The 27,430-nt window shown below is 38.8% G+C and overlaps 1 protein-coding gene across 2 annotated transcripts; it reads left to right on the top strand.

Moving 5' to 3' along the window:
- Positions 1-27,430, top strand: LOC133978278 (CD151 antigen-like). Of its 2 annotated transcripts, none has more exons than XM_062416645.1 (8): positions 1-130; positions 5,843-5,927; positions 9,908-10,099; positions 21,154-21,228; positions 24,708-24,812; positions 25,473-25,631; positions 25,842-25,928; positions 26,061-27,430. In XM_062416645.1, exons 2-8 carry the CDS (start codon positions 5,844-5,846, stop codon positions 26,118-26,120), a joined length of 762 nt encoding a protein of 253 aa, XP_062272629.1. In that variant the 5' UTR covers positions 1-130; position 5,843; the 3' UTR covers positions 26,121-27,430. The 2 variants fall into 2 exon arrangements, with proteins under 2 accessions (XP_062272629.1, XP_062272630.1); XM_062416646.1 differs by lacking the exon at positions 1-130 and adding an exon at positions 250-273.

The raw sequence follows: 27,430 nt of genomic DNA on the forward strand, positions 1-27,430 counted from the left end.
TCAGCTGTCGGGGAGGGAGGCCTTTATCTGAGAAAAACTGGAATGAAAACAGACGACATTTAGGACTATTCTTTTGAATCTTCTACATATCTCATCTCTCTGTCGATTATATCACAGGAAGCTGCAGCAGGTAGGTGAAAGCAGGAAGTGCTCTCTGGTTATAGCTCATTACAGTGTATTGAGGGGGCCGCTACAATGTCGCATTGCTTGTAGACGAGTCGGGGGTTTTCTGCTGCTAAAAGTGATACAGTCGACATATGTCAAAGCTTCAAGGTGAGAGTCATGTTGTATACAACACAAAGTGTTTTATACCGTGTTGTCGTCTCTTTTGGAGAAAATAAATGTACAGGAGGTGCAGCCGAGCAACTTTAGCTTTAGCTCAAGCCGACGGAGAGATGAGCTGCGGTGAGTTTGGGTTAACCTCAGTGTAGAAAAATCACAGCGGAAACGTGTTAAAGTGATTTAGTTTAGATGTAAAGGTGTAATGATATAGTCCGGATGAGTTGGTTACCTTGAGGAAAAGATAACAAACGAGGATATCCGATAGTTATTGTGAGCTGAAAAGCCACAAGAAGATGTTAATAACCTTTTTTTTGTTAGCGCTAACCGCGTATTATCACTGCAAGTGACAATAGAGTGTAAGTAGTTTAAAGGATATGTTCACAGTTTTTCAATTAGTGTCTTAAAACAATAGTCAGGTGTTCATATAAACAGTGAAAGAGCTTTTTTCCCTTGTTGTAAAAAATGTGCTTTCATTGTAAGTGATGGGTGTCCACAATCAATTTTATGCAAAAAAAAGAAAGCATTTAAAAGTTTGTTTAAAGCTTGTATGAGGCTTCAGCAGTCTGAGTTAGTCTATCAAGTTGGATATTTACCACTTTTACAGTCTTTTTAGCATCAAACTCTAGAGCTGCAATGAATATTCGATTAGTTATCAACTATTCTGATAACAGATTAATCGTGTTGATGATGATTAATGAAAATAAATTCCTAGTTTCCTGGGGCAGTATTTTTCTGTTGAGCTGAAGTGGAAGTATAGTAACAAAAACAGGGACTTAAACATTAAAAGTATGAGGCTAACTATGAAGGAAATTTGACTCATTTGGACGCCTGAACCTTCATATTAGCTTCAGATAAACTGTGAAATACATTTTTACACAGGAGGACTGTGGATTTTGTCCCCAATCATTTACATTGTAAGTGCATTATAAGAGGATCTTCTAATGATCAGTAGGAACAGGAGGAATGATTAACACAAGAAAAACCTGTTTCATTGAACATTTATGCTCCCGATTGTTGTTTTTAACTGATGATTGATTTCATTACTGAAATTGTTACAGAAAGCTATTGTATAAAATTAGAAACTGGTGAAAAACATCCAGTACCACCACCCAGATATTCCGTTTACTGTGAAAGAAGTCTAAAGAAACCACAAAGTATTCACATATGAGCTGCTGAAATCAGAGAATTATGAGATCTCTTATAACTTAAATGGCTAAAAATTATCAATCGATTTTTTAAATTGTTGGTGATCGACTAATTGTTGCAGCTCTACTTCACATAGCAGCCAGTCAGACTACCTGGTTGCTATGTCCCCTGGTGTTTTCCAGTGTTTCAGTGAACTGTGTGAGATCACAGGTGTGAATCATGAATGACTTCAGACGTGACTCATTCGAATCAGAGCCTAATCTGATGCTCTCAGACGTTCACTAAACTCAATTTGTCGATTTGTCATGGCACTGTTCAGAAGGGCTGCGCACATCTGCTGTATATTCGCATCCAAATCAGATTACTTGTTCTTCCTCTAATTTCTGTCTAGAAGTAAAGAACATAGATGTGCTTGACAAAACTAACTATATCCACTCAATGTCCGCAAACTGTAACTGTACATGTAGTCTTTCATGACAACTTGGTGTCATCTTGTCATCAGAGGACCCTTTCTTTACTGGCTCTAATAAAATAAAGGGCTGCAGCTAACCACTATTGTCATTATCTATTAATCTTCAGAATATTTTCTCGATTGTTTTGTCAAATGTCAGAAAACACTAAAAGATGCCTGTCATAATTTCTGAGAGTTTATGTTGACATCTCCAGATATCTTGTTTTGTCTGATCAGCTGTAAAAATACAAAGACATTCAGTTTACTATCATGTATGATACAGAAAAACATCAAATCGTCACATTTGTCAAAATAATTGCAGATTGTTCTTCTAGTGTTTGGCCATTATGATTTATATCCAACACACCTCTCTCAAGAATTTATGTAGGCGTGCAGAAACACACTTTTTAACCAAACCACACCACATATCCATCCACATCCTGCACTAATGGATGTGGTAATATTCACCACTGTCTGACCACTCAAATCAGCAGTTTGCAGTAAACTTAATTCACAGTCAGGTTTGGACTGTTACTCCTAAATATCAGATGGTAAAGCTCAACTGCAGTCTGGACATGTTAGAGTAGTGTTAACTCTGGAAGAAATGAATTAACTTATACTGTAGGTGTACAGTAGTTTTAGCCAAGTAAGTTATCCAAACTCATTGTTCCTCTCAGTGAAAAACTATTTCTATATTCAGTCATGCGCTCACAGCAGGAGTGTATTTAATTGGAGAAGAAACTCTGAAACAAGGCTGCAGTATTTTATCAGAGCTGGCTGCTTGTAAAAGTCTCTGAAATGTATCCTGGTGCAGAACCAGGTCTGCGGTTTGGGAAGTCAATTTCACATTTAAAAAAAACTTTCAACACACCAAATTCGAACATTGTTTTCTGCTGAAAATGTTTCTTACTTGTTAGAATATTAATAAATCTGAGATGTGATATGGCACAACGTTCATTATAACATCATATAATCAGTAGACGGGTTTCAAAAGAAAACCTAATAATAAAAAGACACGAGAGAAGACAAGAGAAATGGGAAAAGCATTGCAAGATAACTGAAACACATAATTATACATAATTATGCTATTTTCTGTCATGTATTTTATCAAAGTTATTGCTTTTCAAGAGGAAAACTAACAGTCACACCTTGTAGATGACAGTTTAGGTAAAAATTCTCCAGGCTTTTGCTCAAAACAGTCGCCATTATTTAGCTTATTGTTAATCCAACAGTCCTGAAAAAATGCAACGTCTGTACCTCTTAACTAAATGTCACGATAAAAACGTTTTTCTGAGCCTGTTTCAAGTGTTCCACCACTATAATCTCCTCTGTTAGACGAGACAGCCCCATTAGCTCACTAAATGCGATTCATGGTGAGTGTGTCAGACCCGTCGGCTTTATTTACCAGGCAACAGCCCTGTGTAATGCGCCTTAGAGTTAAAGATATCCCACCTCGAAAAACAAACTAAAGCACATAAGATCCGCTATAGCAAAAATCGATTGTGTTCTTCAGCATTTTTGTAAACATTTTAAAGGAGTTAATGCCTTTCTTGACTCAGCTGCGCCTTATTCAGCTCTTAAAACGTAGAGTGAGTGACCCTCAATTAAATCTTATTTGAATTTAATTAACAGGAGCACGCTAAAAAAGAGATGGGACCACCATAGCAGCTGGTCGACAGACAGAGTGCAGACATACTCATTCATTCATGCATGTGAGTTGACAGTAGTGTATGTGTGAGGGGGGGAGCAGCAGCAGCAGGAGAAGGAAGGTTCGAAAGAAGGCAGCCAGAGAAGAGAGGCGAGTCCAGGCTTGACTGGCAAGTGAGCTGAGAAAATTGTGGGGTTTAAAAAAAAAAAAAGAAGGGATGTGAGACCTTGGGAACAAAGATGACATGGAAGCTGTGAGTAGCGAGTGTTTTTTCTGTGTCGGGCTCTATAAATCTCCCAGACATCAAAGTCACAGGTGTACTCAGGAAGTCATGTTCAGGTGTTGTTGTGGTTAAAAGCCTGTCAGATTTTAAAATGGTATATTAATGGAAAAGTAATTCACACCAAGGGTTGTAGTAAGGTGCTGATCACTGGAAGAAGTCGATTTAAGGCTCCATATGCATTCGTTTTTAATATTTCAAAGATGTTTCGGCCCGAGGCCTCATTAAAGATTTTAAAATAGTGCCAATTAACGTGGTTTAGATACAGAGATTGTTAGGATAGGCTTCCTTTTCATAAAAAAACCCACATAATTATGTCAATCAACACAAGTACAAGTTGTTGATTTCACATCATCTTTTCATTCATTTGATTTATGAAACACTCCTTACTTAAAGCGTTCATTTGCTCATAAAAAGAAAAAGCTCCAGAAGTGTCGTATCTTGTTAGCGAGGCTCCATTGAAGTGGGCAGTTATAATTTCCAGCCTTTGGCCGACTCTCAGCTCCTACTTAGTGCTTAGTCATGGATCTCTCTGCATACTCGAGTAATAACTCACGCCGATTCTGCCTACACTGCTGATCCGAAGTCTACCCACCGCCCACCACCACCACCACCCGCCGTCTGCATTATCCCTGCAACATCTCATTTGTTAAATAAAAAGGGAGTTAGCTTTTATTTCAAGCTCTTAATTCTATATCCTTTATGCCAGCTACAAACCTGCGTTGCACTTATTTAAACCGTGTTAGAGTTTCCTGGGAATCACAGGGGTATCATTCAATTCAATATTCTTCTTTTTACGGCCCTCAACTAACTAACTAATAACCTGCTTTCTCTTAAAGCCGAGATGTATGAGCTCATCCGTGATTTGATGAAAAGTTAAGACATTATCGAAGTTATTATGGTTCATCCTGAGTGGGGGACGCGAATGGCCGTGCCAAATTTCACAGAGATCCATCCAATGATAATAATTGTTGAGACATTTCTAGAGAACTGTAACGATTAGATGATTAATTGATTAGTCCAATGACAGAATAATTTATCATCTGTGTGTAACTTTTCAAGCCAAAATAGGGCAAACAGCAGCTTCTCTAATGTGATGATTCAGCGCTTTTCTTAATTCTTCATTCATGCAGGACAGTAAACTGATTATGTTCGAGTTTAGGCTAATAAGCTGTCAGTCAGACAAAGTGAGATGTATGAAGATGTGTGCTTTGACTCTGGGGAATTATTATTATTTTTTTGGACATGAATCGAGAAAATAATCATCAATTTAATTGATCGTGAAAACCACGAGTTAGTGGGTCAGCTCAATCAGTAATCTCTTTTATGTCCCTTTTGAAAACTTACTTTTATCGGAGAGCCTTTCCTGATTTTATTTGAGCTTTATTTTTCCTTGAATTGCTTTGTCTCTTTTTTAAATATGTTTTGTCTATTCTTGCCTTTTTCCTACACTGAATTGGTTTTGACTTGTCAAATTGATTTTATTTGTTCTCTTTTAAAATGTAATTATATTAATCATTTGTGTATTTTGCTGCCTCGTGAAGCAGTGTGTAACTTGGATTTTGAAAAGTGCATTATAAATACAGTTTATTATTACTATTATTATCCTCATTGTGGCTCTAAAGGAGGAATCAGAGAGTCACCAAAAACATTAGGACCATGAATGTTAAGCTATTATAATGGCTAAAAACCAGTACCAAAGAGAATAGAGTACCAAAAAAAAAAAAGCACCAACGTTTCCAGTACAGTATCAAAAAGGATTGTTCAGTTGTTGACAGCAAAACTCAGGTATGGTATTGACAAGTATGTAGAAAAATGACAACACTAGTGAGTGACAGCAGAAAGGAGTTCTTATGAGAAGGGAGCCAATCACCAGAAGAGGGTTCTCCACATTTATCTCCCTATAATCTCTCAAAAGAAGCTGAAGTTTCAAGGATTGTATCTTCCACTTACTTATAGTCATAAATTCTTCAATGAATGTATCTGTATGGTATCATGATGATGTAAGTAATATGATGTCCTCTGTGTTTTGCAGCATGGGGGCATACGAGGAGAAAAAAGCAACATGTGGAACCATCTGCCTGAAATACCTCCTGTTTACTTTCAACTTTCTGTTTTGGGTAAGTTTCCTTTTAGGCAGAGTTCAGCCTGCACAGACGATTTTAATTACCAGTGTACCTGTGTTGGGTCATAAGTGCTTCTCAAGCACCTACATGCTTTGGGCAGAGGTGTGTCCTCAAACATTTGGGATTTGAATGCGTAACTTAAGGGGAAACCAGGTGACAAGGATTAAATTTAAATCAGTTTAAATAAACTGGATGTTATCTTATTTGGAGCAAACAAAGAAGAATAGTGAGATGTTTACCCATCCTGTTCCTGTGAACTTGTGTGCTGATTATTAACGGGACTGTTGCCAACAATCCAGGTGCTCATGTTCAGTTTTCTAAAGAAAGTGGTTTAGACAATGTGGCTGAACTGTCGGTTCATTTCTAAAATATGATCGTCTGGCTCACTTCTCGTATTTCTTATCATCTATTTCCCAGAATTTAACAGTTACTTTGGTGCAATAAGCTTAACCAATAGAAACAATGACCATGACCAATAAAATAAGACCCGAGGCACAATAAACTGGAATTTTCCTTGTGTAATGTGTAATGATTGATATCTGCTATCAAGAAGGGTGCAAGCAAGTAGTAGAAAGTTATTGAAACAACAATCAAATGTTTTTTTCTGATGATAAACAGTCACTAATTTAATTGACATTCTGAATTTCTCGGGCACTTAATGCGATTTCAAAATGACACACCCAACTGATCAATTTCATTAATGTGAATCCTCCGCACTCTACGGCTCAGACGACATTTATTCAATTACGGGTCTATTCAACCGATTAATGCAAATAGACTTTTTCAAAGGCTGAATTCTTATCTATCCATCATTTTCATACCTGTGTGTCTTTGTAGAAATGCTGCTTGACTTCACACTGTTAGTATTGATTCTGATGTGCGCAACATTCACAACCAGTAAAAACAAACCAGTCTAAACTGGTGTGTTGAAATCAAGTAAGTCACGGGGATTAACACATTAGTCTTGGTCATTTATTAGAGCTCTAAATTTACCAAACTGTGATTAAACTGGAAAAAAATCTGAAAACATACAACCCAGTTCCTCATTAAGAAAGTAGAGGACAAGATTTAACCAACAAAAGCTATAAAATATGGTTTTCTTTTACAACAATATTACTACTTTTTTATGCAGTATATATAATTACATTTTTATGTGGTATTAATAAGAAAAATAAGACTGACAAACTTTCTCTGAACCCTTCAACAAGCCTTTTTTTTCATCCAGAACTGTGATAAATGTCTGCTGCTGTTCCAGCCCACGGACTCAAAGCCAAGTTGCATATTTCTTTTTTTTCTTTTTTATCAGTGGACACAGAAGATGCATTCAAAGCCAATTTCCATAAAACTTTCCAGTGTCAAGAACTTTGAATACCAGGAAAAAACAAATAACTGAACGAAATATTTGGATCTGCTGTGGAAAATAAGAGTCAAACATCAGCTCGACAGCAAAGCAAAGGGTGTTTGTCTCTTTCTCACTCAGTTCTCAGTGTTTCATTGCGTGAAGTCGAACTTTCAGCTTTACATATATGTGATAGTCATCTGTCTGCAGAAGAATCTGTTATCAAACTGGGCGTCATATTCTAAGCTTTTTCAGCGCCAGACGCCAAAGTTAAAACCATTTGAATAGTTTCAGTCGAATGTTTTGACGTTTGCTTTGCAGTTATTTTCCCTTTTAGACTACACTACCCAGCACAGAAAAGACTCTGTTCGCTCCTTTACGCCTTCTTCCTGTAGCCTCTTACATCACAGTTACTGCAGGTGTTAAGTTTTTCTCAGCTCAACTTTAGAGAATAAATGAACCACTGCAGCTCTACATTTGAGGTGTTTTTGCTGCTCGTCCATTTACCTCAGGAGTAACATGCTGTATGTCACAGTTTTTTCTATCGACGTTCTGCTGATTTGGTCGAATCAGACTGAGTGGAAAGCGTCAATGTTTATTGAATAAAATCTTGCCTGGGCAATACAGGTGTTACAGCAGGATGATATGGATGGGTATTTGGGTGTGAACACTTTGTACTTGAAGAAGTCACATAAGTAGACCGAGTGATGTATCTAAACGTGCAGTCCATGACTTTTTAGATCATGTTGATCATCGTTGGGTTTATCCACTTATCATCACTTTGAGGTAGAAACCGTGAAAACTCAATTTTGATAGTTTTTAAGTATTTTCCTTGTAAGTGGGGTATTGTTTTAGTATATTTTTAAGTGAAGGGGCCAACATTAGCTGTTTTCAGCTTTACAGATGTGAGGATTTGATGCTTTTCTGTGTCACACATGTTACATCTTGGGGTTTAGGGTTTCTGGTTAAACAAAAAAAGACATTTGAAGACATTACCTGGCCCTGGGACAAGTTTTACTTGTTGATGAGAAATAAACCTGAATGGTAATCAGACCTCAAAAACGCTGTACTCTGATGCCTCTAAACATGAACAAAGCCTGTAATCAAGGTCAAGGAGATAACTCTGATTTGGCATTAATGTTGACCTGCACATGTATTTTTATTTTATTTTTTTAAACAGAAAAACACATCCTTACATTAAAGTGTATACACAGTAATCAGTCTTTTTTAACATCACAGCATAGAAAAGTGCCATCCTGTTAACAGATGCCTTATAATGTCCTAATTAATTTCCAGTATCAAGTCACCAGCTGATTGTCTTTTCTTTTACATGATATCAAAAGTGAAGCCTGTGCAGCTGGTCACCCCATCACCCACGTTAAGATAAATCAATATTCCCGTGGGACTCGATAGCCTGACCATTTAAAGATTACTTTGACTTCCAAGTGCTCCGGTTCTTACTTGTTGCTGCCACTTGGGGTCGCCAATGTTTGAATTTCCCCTTGTGCTGCTTTTAATTACACATGGATAGGATTCACTAATTCCTGTGGTTCATTGAGTTTTAACAGCTGGTGCAGCACAGCGAGCGTCATGTTCACCACAAGGAGCGATTACTGCAAAGACTTGAACCACATTCTGCTACTTTATTATCAGTGGTTATCAAATGTCTGGGCCTGGGGTCTTTCTGTGGATTGCAGCATGGTTTAAAGAGGGTTGTAAAAGGCTTCCAAAATAAAAGTGGGTAATGTAAAAATCAACTATAAAACTGTGTGTGTATGTCATTTTATGTTTCCTGTACTTTATATTTCTAATCAATCTAATAATTAATTAATGCTGAGTTATCATGTTGTATTTAAATTGCATCATGAGCTGTATTGAAAGTGAGAGTTAATATAAAACATACTCAAATAATAAAGATATATAGTAACAGAAGGTGATGTGATCACTTCTAAGAATAGGAATAGTAAGTAAAGAGTGTTGATTGTATTTTCAGTGACTTGTTAAACACTGTTGTTTTACTGCCACGCCGTCTCTCTCTGGGCGTTGATACAGTCTGACTCAGAGTCTAGCTCCCGCTGCCATCATCCTCCCTAAGAAATTAAATCTAAATTAGGACGTTAGATTGACGGCTTTGGCATGGTGACAGGTTTCTGTTGCAGTGCCGCACCATCTGCTGACTCGTCTTGTTTGAATGTGACAGAGGTTATATGCTGAATTGATGCTTTGGTTGGTGATAACAATCGGTGCATCATGTAGGATTAAGGATCCACTTGGTGCTTTGTAATTCCTCAGCCTTTAAGGTTAAAGTCTTGAATAAAAAGGTCTACTTCCACAACCGACAGTTTTCACAGTACCTGGATTGTCGATCAAAACTGCTCAAATAACCTCATTCACGCTTATTTTTCAGCATAAACTGGTTCAAGATTTGATTATACCTCAGAGAACTGTAAAATTCATTCAATTATTGATGGGCACTAATTTCAGGCTCCTGCTTCTCCACTTTTTTGAAAACTTTGTTGATAAATAATTTGTCGCTCTAAGCTTTTTTTCTCCTCAATGTTTCCGTTTTATTTCTGTTGTACCGGGCCGGTCACTCGCAAGAAATCTGACTCCCATCATGTGTTTCTTCTTTCAGTTGGCAGGTGGCTTCGTGATGGCGGTGGGTGTTTGGACCTTGGTTGAGAAGAGCGACTACATCAGCCTTCTCTCCTCCAAGACCTACGCTGCCTCCGCCTACATACTGGTCCTGGCCGGAGCCAGCGTCATGGTAACGGGTGTGCTGGGCTGCTGTGGCACCTTCAAGGAGCAGAGGAGGTTACTGCGAGTGGTAAGAGATCATGTCAGAGTTCAGCGATAACATAACTTTTGAAACAAAAATGACTTGTTACCGGCCTAACAGAACAGAGCGTGGGATAGTACAAAAGTTACTATATAAGCATAATTTAAATAAGATATTTTCTACCTGCCAGCACTACCATCCCTCATTTGAACACAACTTTATTTTCATGACTTTTGTAGTTTCAACATAGTGTCCTAAAAAGGGGGCAGCAGGAAATGAAAGGAAAAGAAAATAATTGTCCCAAAATAAATATAAAAGATGCTCCCTGTTAACATTATGATCATTACAACTAACATTGAACTTGTCTTGGCGAGCTCATATCAGAAGACAAACAAGACTAAATACTAATTAAACCATCATGTAATCTTTTAAGAAACATTTTAAACTACACAAAAGGAGAAAAGAAAATAAGCCTTTTAGGTGTCAGAGGGTACAATTCAATTATCAGATGACTTGAACATTTTAAAATATACAAATAACTACAAAGGAAACTCTAATCTAAATGCAAAACGTCCTTTTGAAGCATCACACATTTACCATTTGAGAGTTGAACAGCCTCAGGGGAATGTACTTCTTTTCGGGGAATGAACTCTTGTCAAGCTTTATGCCTGCTGGCCTCCACCAGCTCTGGTCTCAAACAAAGGAAAATATTGGTTTTGTATTACGCAGACTTCTTATTTACTGCCTGATGCTCGGCTCAACACAAAGCAGCAGCTTGTAAACTGACGCACTTTCTGTCCTGTTTATTCTCCAGCCAGATGGCTAACCGGTGTGTTGTTGATAGAAACAAAGCATTCTTATATGTGGCGATACAACGCAAAAAAAAGGCCACTGAACAAACCACTTCAGACAAATTAACATGTGTTGTAGAAGTGAGGGAGCACATTTTGATGTAAAACTTGACTGAAGCTACTCAGACAGAATGATTATGTGCTCAGCTTATCACTGAAAATAAGCTGGATTGTATTTTTGTAAGAAGAGCATGTATTAATTCATGTACTCACGAAGATAACTTTGTCCAAGTATTTTTTGCCTTTATTTTGATTGGAAATGAGGGGAAAAAGAGGAGGGATGATATTCATTAAAAGTCCCCAGATAGAGTCGGAGGGATACGTTGAGATTACATCTTAAAATCCCAATAGGCCATTTGGATGTTGAAGTTATTCTTGGCTTGTAAAAGCACTTTGTTTCGTAATTTAAAATCCACATAGAAAGTGAGACATGAGCAGAGCGTTGCCGTCTCCGGCCTGCGTTCAGCATCTCTGTCCACAGAAGCAGTCATCTGTCTGTCAGCAGCAGCTCCCCGAGAGCTGAGAGGACAGCGGCCATCCAGACCGCCCTCATCAACCTCACTGACAGCAGAAATTTACTTAACCAAACTAGTTTTCATGTTGGCTTCAGGGGAAGAAATCAACAGTGTTTGTATTAATTGATTCATTGATTTTATTTTCCCAGTTGTAGCGAGCTAGGGGAATCTGCCTGTCTTGAACAGGTGAGCTCACAGGCAGACTGAGAGCTTATCAGTCAGTATAGACACTGTTAATAAATTCAAAATACATATACAGCAGGATATTGGTGTGATTCAAACATCAGTATGCGCAGATTATGTGACAGAGGAGAAAAAAATGCCTCTAAAAACATTTTCTATTTGGACTGGATGAAACTCTTGGCAAGTGAATCAAAAGTTAAGTATTAATCTAGTATATATCTTTCTATCTTTTAATAATAATTTGTTAGGACACAGAAGTGAGAAGAACACGCTGAGAACCGGCAGTGGTCGAGGTGTCATCCTCCATTGTGTTCAGTTCAGCCAAAACAGAAACTTAATAGGTGTGTGTTTGCCCATATTTGATTTGGCACACAGACACAGCAAAGGATTATGCCAACAAAGACACCTGCACGGTACTGACAACGTCACCAAACACAAACACACAGTAGCACTGTAATGTATACACACACATACTGCTCAGGCCTTCATCCACACGTTTCAACATAGTGAATTTATGCAGCCACACTACTGCACAGCTCAAATGTTCGTGTCTTATAAGTGTTGCCAGAACATGTGTCATATTTGGCATTATCTACTTTTTTTACTGGAGACAAGTCCACAAAAATTTGGCTCCTGCTTTGCCTCAAGCTGAAAATATCTGGCTGTGCTAAAGTATAGTCAGTTCCCATCAGGTGCATTTAAATATAGCATTCATGAAGTAACAATCAGATAACAGAGGGCGAGGATATTATCTCAAACAAAGATATGACACTCATAATTACCTTTTAATTCTCCCTCTTAAAAAGAAAACAAACAAGAAAAAACATTATTATCTGTAGATTCTCAGTCATTTGAGTTCAAATTGACTGTCTGGCTCTTTTTATGCTCATGTTTTTCTAAACACACTGTTTTCTCAGTCGCTTCATTAAAAGTAATGACTGAGATGTTTGAAAAAAGCTGAAATATTCAGTCAGAATGTGAAAATGATGTTTTATTCTGAAAAAATATTGACTTCATACAATATATACTACATTCTGGATGTGTGGAAGTCTTAAGATATACTTGTTGTAAGTCATGTGAATAATGAATATGACAGGCAAACAAGACATCTTCATGCTTTGTGTTTTAATAGAAATATTTCTTCTATCTGTTGCTTTTCTCAACAATAAATATTGAGACTTTAACCGTCTGATGTTGGTGTTGACAGCAGATTTCCAACATGGGAATCTGAGCTATTTTTAAACTTAAAACATCATAAGTTGAAGGCTCCCCACTGCGTTCCGATCAGCTCAGCGCCTGCGTGTAGATCAAGATTACACACCACCTCCTCCTGTGTGTCGTGGAGTGTTTTTAAATGCTTGGTGCATCCTGAAGAGTCGAGATTAGGGCGATGAATCACGGCAAAGGAATGAACTTGTTGGCAAGGAGAGATGCTATCGAGATTGCTAAGGAGGGCAAACATGAGGGCGGGGGGCAGCGGTGGTGGTGGGAGTGAGTGAGGTAGATTAATTGTTTTCCTGTATGTGCAGAGGTTGCCTGGTACCTGCTGAGAGTAAACGAGAGCATCAGAGATTGGAGACACTGCCCTGTAATCTAAAGGTCACACGTTCAACTCACTACACAGCTGATCATCAGGATACTCTGGAGCTGTAAGCCTTAAACAAGCAGTAGTCGTCTTTATGATTAAAAGGGTCTTTCTGTAAGGCTGTTTGGGATGTTTGCGCCGTGCAAAGTATGAGCGAGGTCAACGAGACGAAGAGCGGAGGAGGAAAACTCTCCCACGGGAGGAGGGGTGTGGTGTGTTTATGCAAACATACAAGATCCATTGTTTTTTTTTTAGGAGCGACAGAACAGTGTAATGACTCAGGGAGAAGAGGGAGAAACTTTTTTTCTTTCCAAATGACAGAGCCAAAATGGAAAATAATCCTAACAGAGGCTGGATCCACCTGTGGAGAAACTGACTCCATGCAGTTTTACCACACATATTACAAGTCTGTGTCACTCTCCTCACTCTCCTCATTCTCATTCTCTCTCTATACACTTATCTTTCTCTATTTTCCCTTTTTTCTTTACCTCTTCGTGTCTCTGTTGCTCTCTTTCTTTGTCTGCTATAGAGATTTAAAACCACTTAAATAAATTGCTATACTGAATCAATGTTGGCAAGGCGTTGGCTATATAGATAAAACCCTTTATCATGATATATGTAATTTTACGTCATGCTTTTTCTGGTCAATCAATCAAGAAACTGTCAATGCATAAAATAACTGGACAGGAACGTCTGTTTTTGTCTCAAAGTATGGTCACGTGAGATTCAGTCTCTGCATTTAACCCATCCTATGTATTAGGAGCAGTGGGCAGCCACTATGCAGAACAGTTCCCATTCACTTTTATTGAAGCCGACCTAGAGGACCAGGGTGCTGTGTCTCATCAGGCTCCACAACTGAGACCGATCCAGCTTGGTTGAACCTGCTTGGAGCCAAAACTCGACCTGGTCCTGCTCTCAGTGTTGAGACACATAATGCTTCTCCATTATGACAAGCTAACAGCACAAGGAGAAGATGTATTGCATGACTAAAATTCAAATATTATATCCAATATTTCCATTAAGCAGCCCTGCACATTAATGTGTAACAATGGACTAACTAAAGTTACCCAGAGATTATAAAAATGCCGCAGCTGGATTCACATTTCTGTCCTCCTGACAAATGCTCACATTTTCACTCTCCTTGTAGCTCTAGTTTCGTCTCCACCACCATCTCCTGAGAAAAATACAGTTTCTGCCTCTTTAGCTGCCAAATGCTCTGTGACCATCAGCTTGTCACTAACATTGTGTGTCTGTAGTTTGGTGCAGAGCTGGAGCCATAATGTGGGCAAATCAAAGTTGGATTTGTTACCTGCAGCTGCTGTTGGGTTGGTGAAAGCAGAATTTGCTACCTTGACTAAAACAATGAGCTGAAAGATGCTTTAAAGCAAAATTTTGAATTTATATTTTCTTACTGTATATTTGTCATGTTGCCCAACCCTGAGGCACAGTATAGTAGGTCATAGAATAATAATTATTTGTAGAATATTAGTGTCAAAATAAGGAAAATATCAATTTGTAAAGATATACAGCTCCCGTTTATAACTTTTTTTCATCATCAATATTTTCATTTAGTTTAAATTGTCAAACAAAAGGACAAATATCCGACTGGAGCACTCATTCCTCCACCGCTCTACTTCTCTCTTTCTCTGTCTTACTGTTTTCACTTGTATCTTTTTTTTTTTTCTTATTAGATTTGTTGTTTCTTTCTCTCTCTACTGAATTTTATTTGTCTGAGGCAACAGGCTGGCCGAGCTGCGAGCAGAAGCAAAGGTTAAAGAGATCACTGCCTCATATTTCATTTTCTGTCAGGCCGCTCAGCTCGCAGCCGGCTTGTGCCGCAACCTGATGAGTCTTTCATGACTTAGTTATGACCATCGCTCTTAACTACGAGCATTTATTCAGTGTCATGGCAGAATCTTGTAGAATAATCTTTAAGACTTCAATAAGGGTAGAAGAACCAGACAAAAAGTTGCAGATACAGTTTTGTGTGTTAAAGAACATTAGAAAATACATTATTGTTTATTAAAATTAATTTCTTTTTGGTTTTTGATAACACAAAGATGACTAAGTAAGGGATGTTTTTTTGTCTGTGTGGAAAAATCTATTTTTTTTTCTCCCAAAGGTAGTCTGGATTATATGATCCATGGTGTTTTGTTCATGCTTTGTATGAAATCTGTGCACACCTTCTCTGTGTGTGTCTGTGTTTTTTGAATGCGTGTTGAATTTTGAAGAGTCATGATTACAGCCATGAATCACAGAGAAGGAATGAACTTGTCAGGAGGGTGTGTGTGTGTGTGTGTGTGTGTGTGTGTGTGTGTGTGTGTGTGTGTGTGTGTGTGTGTGTGTGTGTGTGTGTGTGTGTGTGTGTGTGTGTGTGTGTGTGTGTGTGTTTGTGTGTGTGTTTGTGTGTGTGTTTGTGTGTGTGTTTGTGTGTGTGTTTGTGTGTGTGTTTGTGTGTGTGTTTGTGTGTGTGTTTGTGTGTGTGTTTGTGTGTGTGTTTGTGTTTGTGTTTGTGTTTGTGTTTGTGTTTGTGTTTGTGTGTGTGTGTGTGTGTGTGTGTGTGTGTGTGTGTGTGTGTGTGTGTGTGTGTGTGTGTGTGTGTGAGTGTGAGTGTGTGTGTGAGTGAGTTTTAGTCTGCGTATTTGTGTATCCGCACATCTCGGAAGCAAATTCACAGAGCGACATCTCGTCACTACATCTCGGAAGCATTACCATTTTTAACTCATTAGAACGTCTACACCCAAAATCTTTTATTCATGACTTTTTAAATTGTCCGTAAAACTGCAGCTGACATCTCGCAGTTTTATTGTAGAGTGAATCTGATTATTTTATAAGTATATTCTTTATGTCATCCAACTGCATTTGCGGATAATAGCGGATTGAGTGCGGAGTTTACTGCTTGTTGTGACATCTTTGCATTTTGTGAGACCAAATAGAGGATGCCAGAGGCCACAGTTAAGTCTCATTTTATACTAGTTGTATTTATTAGCAGGCGGCTGATGTGAGCAGTGGTGAATGTACCAGGAGTATTGACTATAAATCTGACATGATATGAAGGTAGCATTGATAAATGTGTGTCTTGCACCTCCACCTGCTGAAAGGAGGCAATACATCATCAGGGTTTTCACACAGTAAAGAGCTCCTCTGCTAAGTTTAAAAGGAATAAAATCGCTTTTATGAAACATAATGTGAAGTTTCGAGGAAAATGAGCAGAGCCGCTACATGGAACAGAAAATACATCATATTTAATGAGCGGGACGATGATTTAAAGAGGATATATAATGCTTTATGTAATTTTCAGATGTCGGATGTCTGTGTTAAACATGGTCAAAGGTCAAAGGTTTTCATGTTGAGGAGTATATCTTGTTCAGATCTTAAAGAGACAGGAGATAAAACGGCCTGCTCCAGACAGAGGCTGAACTGAGGGGCTGCAGAAAGGACTAGTATAAGATAAATAAGGTGTTTTTTTTACTTTGAGCCCCAGAATATGAATACAGACATGCGCACATATCCCTTTTTAAACATGTCATTTAATAACAAACTTAATGAAAAGATGAGATACATCATGATTTTATTCAGCTCAGCAGGCGATTAATCAGTCAATCAATCACATTGTACATTTTGCTGTAATTAAGAGCAGCACAGCGGTTTTACAAGCTGGGAATAGTTGAACCAAATGTTAAATCATTCACAGTCAGGTTGGGGTGAAAAGAAACACGCTGCACTGCAGTGAGATACCATCCTGAAGTTAGTTTAATATTCACCAGCTGCGGGCCATACTTTATTAGAGTCTGCCTCAATTTCAAGTTATTTTAAAGTTTCTATTGATAATCAATTTGCACTTTAATACTCAGGAACCAAAAAAAAAAGTTGCAAGTTGAGTTCCTTCAAAAAAAGCAGCATGTGTCCAACAGTCGTGTGTTTGATTAAAGTCACCTTCAGTGTGGGCTCTGAACTCCTACTTGCTCGGTAATTGTAAAGGCAGCAGCGCACTTTTAATGAAGTCTGAAATAGAAACACAGTTGAACATGGAACTGCATACAAATGTGTTTCTTCATGTACATACTGTATGCTGGTGGAGATGAGTTAAGATGAAAGAGGAACTCGGGAGGAAAAGTCCAATTCTCTAGCACTCAGCAGGAAGAGTCTGAGCTTGTATGCAAAAACAGAAAAAGAAAAGTGTAGTTCAGCCAGGAAGCATTAGCACAGCACACTGATGACTCTGAAGCCAATGCGAGGGCTTTAAAAAAAGAAAGAAAAAGGTTTTGTACATATGAACCTGCTGAGAGTCATTTTGGCAGTAATTACACTGTGCCCTCAAGTCGCCCGGGACAAGAATGCCAGCTCAGACGTAAAATGAGTGTGTCTGTGTGAGGGAGTGAGCCGGAGATCAGGAGGAGTCCTCTGGAGGAGTCGCTGCAGTCAGTAATTCAGTTGCCTCAGTCTCAACAGTCAACAACAGGTTCTCTGTCACACCCGTTACACATCACTTTCCGTGTGGGATCAGCCTGAAAACTGTGTGTGTTTGTGTGTGTGAGAGACAGACAGAGTAGGGAAGTATTGAGTGTTGGAAGATATCCTTAAACTACCTCAGTTGTCTTTTTCAAACTGCAAGACATCAGCTCGCTTAGTAGAGTTTGGGCCTTAAAGACAAAATGACTGAATTCTAAGTGGTTGCATTTATGTTGGTTTTAAATAAAGATAAACGTAGATCGGAGTCAATTTAAAGTAGTGGCTGATTTAAAACCAATCAATTGCAGGAAAGTGTTTTTTATTTTTTATGAAATAGTACGACTACTCTCCATTTTCCACCTGACAGATAATGAAACTTTAGAGCCATGAATTTTAATATTTGAGGGGGGAAAGGTAAACATCTGATAACTGTATTGGCTGATACATTTAAGGCAGGATTACCACAGATATTTAATATTAAGAGTTGTGATACCAACCCTGACAGTAAAAGTAATTATATGATGAAAATAAAGTCAAATGGTAAAGTTCACAAGTTTAATTAGTATAAAAAACAGTTACAATGAAAAATATATTCAATATATAATCCAATACAATACTGTACATATGTGAGATTAGATTAGATTAAATTAGTTATTAGAAACTTTATTAATCCACTAGTGGCGAAACTCATTTGCCAAACAGCTCATACACACAACAATATGAACAATACAATAGAATAAATAAATGAATAATACTAATCAGCAAACACACATGTGGCAGAGTCGCCTGCAAAGGGGCAGCACCTCATCATCATCATCATTAGCGAGTGCTGGCAGATAATTTTAGCCAAGTCAAGTCAGGTTTAAGGATCTGTACCATGTTGAGATGTTGTTTTTATTTTAAGCAGAAGTTGAAATAGTACTTGGTGTGATGTTAACATGTGTTCAAATCTTAATCAAATCAAAGGGTGAATTTGAGACTTTATAATGCATTAAGTCTTGTCATGGGAATTAAGTTTTAAGATAATTCGCGATAGAAATGTGTGTATATGTCTTTTGCCGTGCTTCACTCCAAACCCTCAACACAGCATCAAGCTGCATCTCAGAGTCTGTTCAGCATTCAGACACAGAGCCACTCAGAGATCTAATCAGCCCAAGCTATCAAATCAAAGACCAGGTCCACTTTACTGGGCTGATTTTCTCTCTCTGATAGCAGCCAGCCGGAGGAATTTGGGTCAAGGTTTTGGTTCTGATACTATCTGTTTCTTTTTTTTGTCTTTAATTGTAAAGAAATCTGGCATGAAAAGCAGACCTTCCCTTTACCTCCCATGGGCCCCAGTCACAATTCAGATACCGATGATAAACTCTGAACAGCAAACCTCACTTAAAGGCACAGAGTGTGAGATTTTCACTTTGAGCCAAAGAACTGAAAATTCATAGAAAGCCAGAAGAAAGCATAGATGGGTTTTACTCCGAGTTTTGTCATTTTTTATGCAAAAATACATAATGCTGAGTATTAGTTACACTTTTACAATGTAATGCAATCCAGAACATCAGCCCTGCAATGAATCTACGATTTTAGGCTGGACTTGATGATGCTTTTGTCTTAGACTGCATTTTACTTGTAAGCAAATGGAGGAGTATCAGACACATCTTTAAAAAAGAAAGACTCTGCATCATTCAGTCTTCAAGGATTCATTTGACAGTTTACATGTTTTTCTCTCCGGTGCCAAATCGAAATCTTAATCATCACTTCTGTGCTAATTAATAAAGCATTTTATAGACTTGCTGCAAACTTGCTGGCCTCAAAGTTTGGACTCTGAAACTAGTCTGCCAGTCAGAGTTATAGCCCCACCAGTATAGGACTGTTGTAGCCTATTTGGATACATTGATATTCGAGTTTAAAAACATCCAATAATGATACAGTATATCAGTGGATTTTGTTTTTACACAACCATAACATACATTTTTTGATATGGTCCCCTTGAATTATAATTATTTTTAACCAATGTGGCTGGTAAATGTGGATAGGTTGTTTTGCTGTTTTAGAGAAAAAATAAACTTAACTTATCAACTGATATATGCTTATAGTAATATATCTGCAATGAACTTACTTCCTTTATCAAATGACTGCACAAACCTGCAGTGGATATATTTCAGAGTATTTCAGACCAGTTTTGAAACCACTGGGATTTTAATCTCTCTGAATATATTTTCCATAGTTATCTATATGAGAAAACTCAGTGGTGCATCATGTGAACAGGACTCTGGTGTCATTGTGTTATCTTTTTGTGTTTTTCTCTTATTGTCAAACACAAAAATGTTCTAAATAAGTAAGAAAATATTTGCAGCAAAATCAGAGTCAGTGTTACAGCTTCTGTTCTCCACATCCAGAGTTTCAAATACTCACTCTGGTTTTCTTTTTAGAGTCTCATCCCATTTTGTCATCTATTGCCTCGTGAGGAAAAGATGATTCGGCCAAAATTCTTAATATCTCAGGATTTTACATGATTTATATACCTGTATTGTAAGTGTTTGTCTCAAATTGTTTGAACTGATATATTTTATCTGGCATGTATTTTATATTTTTATTCATATTACATAGGGATGCAACGAAAATTCGGCCACCGAAAATGACCCAAAAGCGCATTTTCGGTTTTCGGCCGAAATACTTTTATCACCGAAACACGGCCGAAACAGCTAACTAAAGAGATCAGCTGCATCCGTAGCAGACGTTATTCCTTTAATTGCAGCACTAATGTGAAGTACACTCTTAGAGTCTGTCAGCACACGTTTCACTGAGATCTATTTGGATTCTCTGCACTTCATTGCGACTGTACTTGATCCACGTTATAAAGATCATTACTTGGATGTGGGATTAAAGCGGCGCGCACGAGAAATGATCCGGGCCGTGATGGATGCGGAGAACCCGCTTGGAGACGGAGAAGCGCACAGCACAGGAAAAGGTGTGTGTGTGTTTGTGTGACTATAAAAGCAGCGCGTGTGAGAGCTATACGGACACTTTGCTATCACACGTGCTGCTTTTATAGTCACACAAACACACTGCTTATTAGACCGACACCGATCGCCCCTGCACCCCCCGGACCGACACCAAGTGTAACACTAAGTGTTATTTTTAACTTAATTTAATTTTATATTGTGCATTGTTGTAATGTCAGTGCTTAATAAATATTTTCATACTTTTGTAATCGATTTATTCTTTGAATTGCAATGCCTTGATTTTAGTGAGGTTAGTACACAGTCATAGCCATAAATGCAATGGTACTAATAATTGGCATAATAATTTCTTTCAGTGTTTCGGTTTTCGGCCTTGGTTTCCTCATTTTCGGTTTTAGGTTTCGGCCAAGAATTTTCATTTCGGTGCATCCCTAATATTACATAATAGTATATGTTCATCTGATTTGTGTTTTTATCCTGTGTTACTCTAATGCCCAAATAAAATAATAATTTGAGATTTAAATACATTTTCTTCTTCTCTCTCATTCTGTGTCCTCAGTACTTTGTCCTGCTGCTGTGTATTTTCCTGTTGGAAATCCTGGCCGGCGTCCTGGCTTATATCTACTATCAGCAGGTAATCCTCCCTGGACCAATACAAAAAGAAATCCTCTCAGATATTGCACACTGCATCCCAGGATTTACAGAATATGTTAGGATGTGTGGAATGATGGAAGAGAAGCTGATACACAGGAGAAGGCAGGATTTAGATTTACAAAATGAGACGCAGACATTAGGATTGTGTCTGAGTAATGAAAGATACCACCTTAAATTAATTATATTGGCAGACTACAAAAAGTCAGCAAATCTCACGAGTGTTATTACTTTCTTTTTGTCTGCTGTAATATACATTTTAAATAATTTCTCCATTTTTGTCACTATAAAGAAAACTATCCTGGGTGGACACTACTCAATTATAATACAGAAAATCTTCATCAGCTAGAAATAAAACCTAATGTCTGCACCTGTTACAAGGATGATGTACTGCACTTTAAAAAAATCAATACGTACATATGTTTTGTTCCTCTTCATTTGAGCACAAAGTTGTACGACACAGGACACTGCTTCAGCTCCTATGTGGCGTGTAATTTTAACCACGACCAAACCTGCATGATGAATGAGAGATTGCAGGAAGGAAGTAAAAGACAGCCCATTAAAAATACAAATATCAGACTGACCGTATTACTTGTGGTACATTTAGTCCAAATGGAATGAAAAATGCCTCCAAGTAGCAGACATTATAAGTCTGGATGCATTGTGTCAGAATCAATTATGAGCTTTATTTTAATGTTTTTGAACTGAAATACTCTGCTCACCTCCCCCTATTTCACAAAAAAAGAAATTAAGAACTCCACTGACACAGGTTAATGACTGAAGAGGATCCTGCTTAGCATCCCAAAGTGATTATTTTCTTATCTCGTGCTGTATTTAATTTTAGGAAACCAAACTACAGCTGACACCCTCTATAGGCACATTTTAGCAGTGACAGTGTAGCGTTACGCTGACTACACTGCAAGCAGTTTCAAAATGAGAGAGTTGTTTTTTTGTTTTCTTTTTCTCGTGTAATATTCACATGACACTGCTGTTCACCAGCAGCGGTCCCACCCCAACTAGTTTCAGGCCTGGTGGCTTGTAGCTCAGCAACAGGACTTTTCTCAGTCTAGAGGTGCACTGCTATCATTATAACTGCCTCATTCATAATACACAAGTCATCTGAACAGTCACTGAGCTCCATGGCTCTTTCGCTCTCTCTCTCCTCTTTCCTAAAGCTCTGTCTCCTTTACTCGCTTCAAAGGATTCTGAATCATGAATTATGCCTCCTCCTTTCTCTTTCTCTGTTCTTCCTCCCTTCTTTTTAAGTCCCTTTTTCCTCCTCTCTGGTAATGAGTTGTGAGGGCTTTTTTTATTTTTTAAGTTGGAAAAGCACCAATTTAAATATTCTCTAACTCACTCACAATTAAAACATTTGGCACGATGCAAATTCTCCACAAGGGGGAACTGTTCAGTTATTGTCAGACCAGTTGTACGTATGCCACCCTGTGCCACCTAGTGGAGAGGAAAGAAACAGCAGCAGCAGTTCTTGAATATATCCTCCTAGCAAAGAAAGTACATTTTGCAGGTTTGGAGTGTAAATGGTGCCAAATATAAAAATAAAATGCCGGGAAGTGCTGCTAATAGTTGGCCCCATCTTTTCTGTTTGGAGCCAGGACCATCCAATTAAGAAGTGCTGAAGTGCTTTTCATGCTCAGGAAACTCTCCCCGTTACCTTGGACCAAAGCAAGCCCTAGCTGACTGTGATTTGAGCAGTGCACACTTGGGCTAACATTAACGTCTTTAGCTAAATTGTGCTAACAAGGCAGGTATCATAATCAAGTAGCATTGTGACAATACTTCAACTCAATGTGAGTCCTGGAGTCGAGGAGAGCAGTAGGTGAGCCAACTGTCAATCAACACCCACACAGACATTAACGATATAAGTCTTTTTAACAGAGCAATGATTTCCTAAATGACCATCAGCACACTTATTAGAGGGCCCAAATGTAGCGAATGAGACCATAATGAAAAATGATGACTTAGTATTTCTAGAAAGAAGTTAATGCTTTTTGAATCGGAGTCAACGATTTTTTGGAGGCGCTTGCATTTGATATGATATATCAGGTGTCGTTGCCTACAGGTATCAGAATGGCAGATGCATTCACCCTTCTTACCTATAGATGGCGCACCGGGAATCGTCAACACTAGCACTTCTAAACTGCTGCTGCTGTTACTTATGGTGTGTTCCATTTGTACTCGGAAGTCTGAATTTCGGAGATACATTTCAACTGAAACACCATCTGAATTTGGATTTCTGAGTTGGAAGGTCAGACGAACCTCCAACATGGTAGCCCTGTGCATTAACTGTGTGAAAGTTGTAGTAATATCCTGTTTATTAGCAGTTTTGTCTTATTTGTGTCTCATTAAATCAGTCGTACACACAGCACTGTCCAACTTGTTGGTACGCTGTTTGTATGCGAAAAATACAGTGAAATGCGTTTTTATCAACTTGTATGGGATATCAGTGGCTTACCTGGATAAAACTGGTTTTCTGACTGGAACGATTCAAACTTGGGTGTGACGTTAATCCCAGCCCCGACTTCTAACTTCCCAGGTAAATGGAAAGCAGCGTTATTGGTAAATACATAGTCATGGTTGAACTGTAACTGGAGGTTTCAGACCTGTGGCTCCGCACTTAATGATAATGAAGATGATTTCCTAAATGGAGGCTTGAACTCAGGTTTGCATTCATTTGTATGTTTAGTGCATCTTCACATAATGCTCGTGTCCACTCCCACACCTGCTGTCTCTGCTCATTGAGCCGTGTTAAATCTTGAATTGCTGTTTTCACTTCACTGCGGCAGTGTTTCCCAAACTGTCAACAGGTGAAACGAAAAGCTGAACCCCTCCCTCCCTCTCTCCCAGCCCGTTTCCTCCTTTCCTTTTCCCTCCTTTCCTCTTTGTCTTCAACTCCCATCTCTCATCTCTCTCTCTCTCTCTCTCTCTCTCTCTCTCTCTCTCTCTCTCTCTCTCTCTCTCTCTCTCTCTCTCTCTCTCTCTCTCTCTCTCTCTCTCTCTCTCTCTCTCTCTCTCTCTCTCTCTCTCCCCATCCTCTTTTCTTCTCTTCATCATTCATTCCCTTGATATCTCCTTCACGCTTTGATTTACAGTGGTTTCCCAGCTGGCTTGTTGCCATAGAAACTGAGCCCCCCAGACCTCCCGCTCCTTTAGTGAGCGTTTTCTGCCACTGGTCTAGAGAACAAAAAAACACAGACTTCCCCTGCCTTCATCCTCGTCTGCTCCTCTGTTAGAACTACCGTCCATGACATGTATCGTCAAGAGAGCGATTAAATCCTGTGTGTTTTATTAATGTCGTCAGCAGCCAACCCCCCCTCCCCAAAAAAAATAAAAACAACAACCAACTGTTAATCATTGTATTATTTATGCTCGTGGTCTGTGCTGGCCTGAGATGTTTGTGTTGCTATGTAGTGGTATAAATTTGTGTCTTGTGTGTCTGACCAGTTGAACGAAGAGCTGAAGCAGAACCTGAGGGAGACCATGACCCAGAAGTATAGACAGAGCACCCACGAACACATCACCAAGGCTGTGGACAAACTGCAGCAGGAGGTAAAGTCTCTACATACCTGAATGGATGCACACAACCACTAATTTTGTAGGGAGAAAGTTAATTTAACTCATCTAATTATTTACTGTTTTTAGTTTTTTCTTTCTTCCATTCCGCCCAGATTTAAGTGAAGTGTGTCTTCTTCATTGAACGGAGTCTTGGTTAACCTATCATCCCATCAGATTAGAGATTTTGGTGATGGGTGAGAGTCAAAACAAATCCGATTCCAGTCCCTCTGACTTCAGCTAAGCATGATGGACTAGTCTGCTTGCTCCGCTGTAATTTACCCTCTCTTTTGCTCATACCAGTTGACAGCACATGAAGGACTGGATAAATCTGAGCAGCAGTTCAGACTGCAGTTGGTTTATTTTTTAAGTATGAGACGCCCCTGGCTATCAGATGTCAACATTTATTCTTTATTCCTTCCTCTAAACTTTTCATTTTGAGTCATTTCCAATAATCGGTTTGGACTTCCAGCTCTAACAAATAACGCTGTCTTGCTTTTGTCAAGTAAAGTGTTAAACTTTTTTCGGCTCTTGATATAAAATTGTTTTGATGATTTATGTCCGTGTCACACTTTTTTGTGATTATCAACCTTTATTCTGTGTACACTTTTCCCCTGAAGCTAAGACATATATTTTCTTCTGTCACCTCCCCGTCAGTTCAAGTGCTGTGGCAGCAACAGATCATCCGACTGGTCCGAGAGTGTTTGGATCCGCTCCAGAGACGCAGACGGCCGGGTGGTGCCTGACAGCTGCTGTAAGACTCCCACTGAGCTCTGCGGCCGCAGGGACCACCCCTCCAACATCTACAAGGTTGAGGTGAGAGGATGAAGGGTGCTTGGGGGAGGCGTTGCAAGAGTTGGCACGCCGGTCTGATCAATAGTTTTGTCATGTCTCAGTATGTCAGGCATGGAAAATTGTGTGGTCTATGAATAGCAGGGAAAGAAGAGCTCTTGTTTGCAGTGAGACTCCAGCAACACTCCCACATCAACTGATGCAACATGAAGACACACTTTGTTTTTCATTTAGGGTGGCTGCATCACGAAACTGGGGAATTTCATCCTGGACCATCTGAAGATCATCGGAGCGGTGGGTGTCGGGATTGCTTGTGTACAGGTGATCACAGAACTCTACTTTTGTTAACTTAAACTATTTCCTGGCACGTAAACAAGCATAAATGCACTGTGTGTCCTGTGAGATTTCCGTGTTGCTAAATTATGTTTTTGTTTCCCTCCTTCCAAACTCCAGATTATAGGGATGGTGTTTACATGCTGCCTATATCGGAGTCTAAAGGCAGAGCCGTATTAAGAGAAGAAGGAGAAGATACGTGTGTGTGTGTGTGTGTGTGTGTGTGAGTGAGTGAGTGTGTGTGTGAGTGTGTGAGTGAGGAGGTAACTTCATCACCACATGCCATACTCAAATAGCCCATAGGTTCTTTTCTTTGCCGTGCGCATAGGGGAAGGAAAATTTGGCAAGGGATCAAATTGCACATCTGAGGATCTCATTTTGGTAAACAAAGGGTGGAAAAACACTACAAGGTTTCTTGAAGTAATTAGGCGCTCAAATTGCAGTCTCAGCTACATCTTCAAGATCACAGCACTGTGAGAAAAAGCCTCTGAGAGAAACTGATGGGAATTTTAACACAGATTGTGTAAATTAGTTTGGGACAGCCTCTTTGGGACTTAACCATTGCAGTGTTTCTTCCACTTTGATTCCCCCAATGTACAATAGATTCATGTTAGTGGACCAGGTGTCGTACCCGTGAGTGCTGTAAAGATTAGTGGACTAAAACTGGCACTTGCCACAAAATGTTAATCTTGGTCACAGCAGCTTTCTCTTTCCCAGCAGCACAGTTTAACAAGCCCACCTCTAGGGTCCACTTCAACTGCAACAGCATTTTGTTTCCATGTCAACTAGCTAGTCATGCTTTTTAATTTTCTTTTTTTTTTTTACCCGATAGTGGCCTTTTTAAACGTTTGAACTGTTCGTTTTTATATTTTGTAAATGATTATTTTCTGTTACACTTGAGATGCTTTCCTATGAGCTGTTACTGCCTTTATTCCTTAATGTGTCTTTATAGTGAAATGTCAGTGTTTGATCAAGCTCTTACCATGACTCTGCTACTTTAAACACCTGTTGAGAAGGACGCAGTATCTACCAGAGTGAAGGTACATGAGTTAGTGCCTTGTTCAGCAGCATAACGGTGCCAATTTCCTGCATTTTAACACTATGCGACTGTTTTGAGATGTAAAGGCTGACGTTAATGAAGTGATTTTGTGATTGTGTTAATCATACAAGCAGTGCAACTAATATTGCTCATAAGAAAGTGCCTCATGTTTAAATTTTTACTGTCTGCTTTTTTTATACAAGGGATTTATCCACTGATGCCAAAGTTTTCAACAGTAACTTTGTGTAAGGACCTACTGTATCTCTCTCAGCCTTATTCTCATATCTACTGATGTCTCTTTTTTTAGATTGTTTTCATAAATATAGATTGTTTACTTTTCTATAGACCATGAATATATTATAGTATTTAACTCACTTGAAGCTCACTGTTAGTAATGATCATTCCTTGTGTGCCTCAAACACATCACTATATTAATTACCAATCTGCTGTA

This window comes from Scomber scombrus, chromosome 1 (assembly GCF_963691925.1).
Source record: "Scomber scombrus chromosome 1, fScoSco1.1, whole genome shotgun sequence".
NCBI lineage: Eukaryota > Metazoa > Chordata > Actinopteri > Scombriformes > Scombridae > Scomber > Scomber scombrus.

Bases quoted from the DNA above. Each gene is read 5' to 3' on its own strand.
- LOC133978278 (XM_062416645.1), top strand. From the start codon at position 5,844: ATGGGGGCATACGAGGAGAAAAAAGCAACATGTGGAACCATCTGCCTG. The intron at 21,229-24,707 runs GTAATCCTCCCT...GTGTCTGACCAG, and splicing joins CTTATATCTACTATCAGCAG to TTGAACGAAGAGCTGAAGCA. The intron at 25,929-26,060 runs GTGATCACAGAA...TCCAAACTCCAG, and splicing joins TCGGGATTGCTTGTGTACAG to ATTATAGGGATGGTGTTTAC.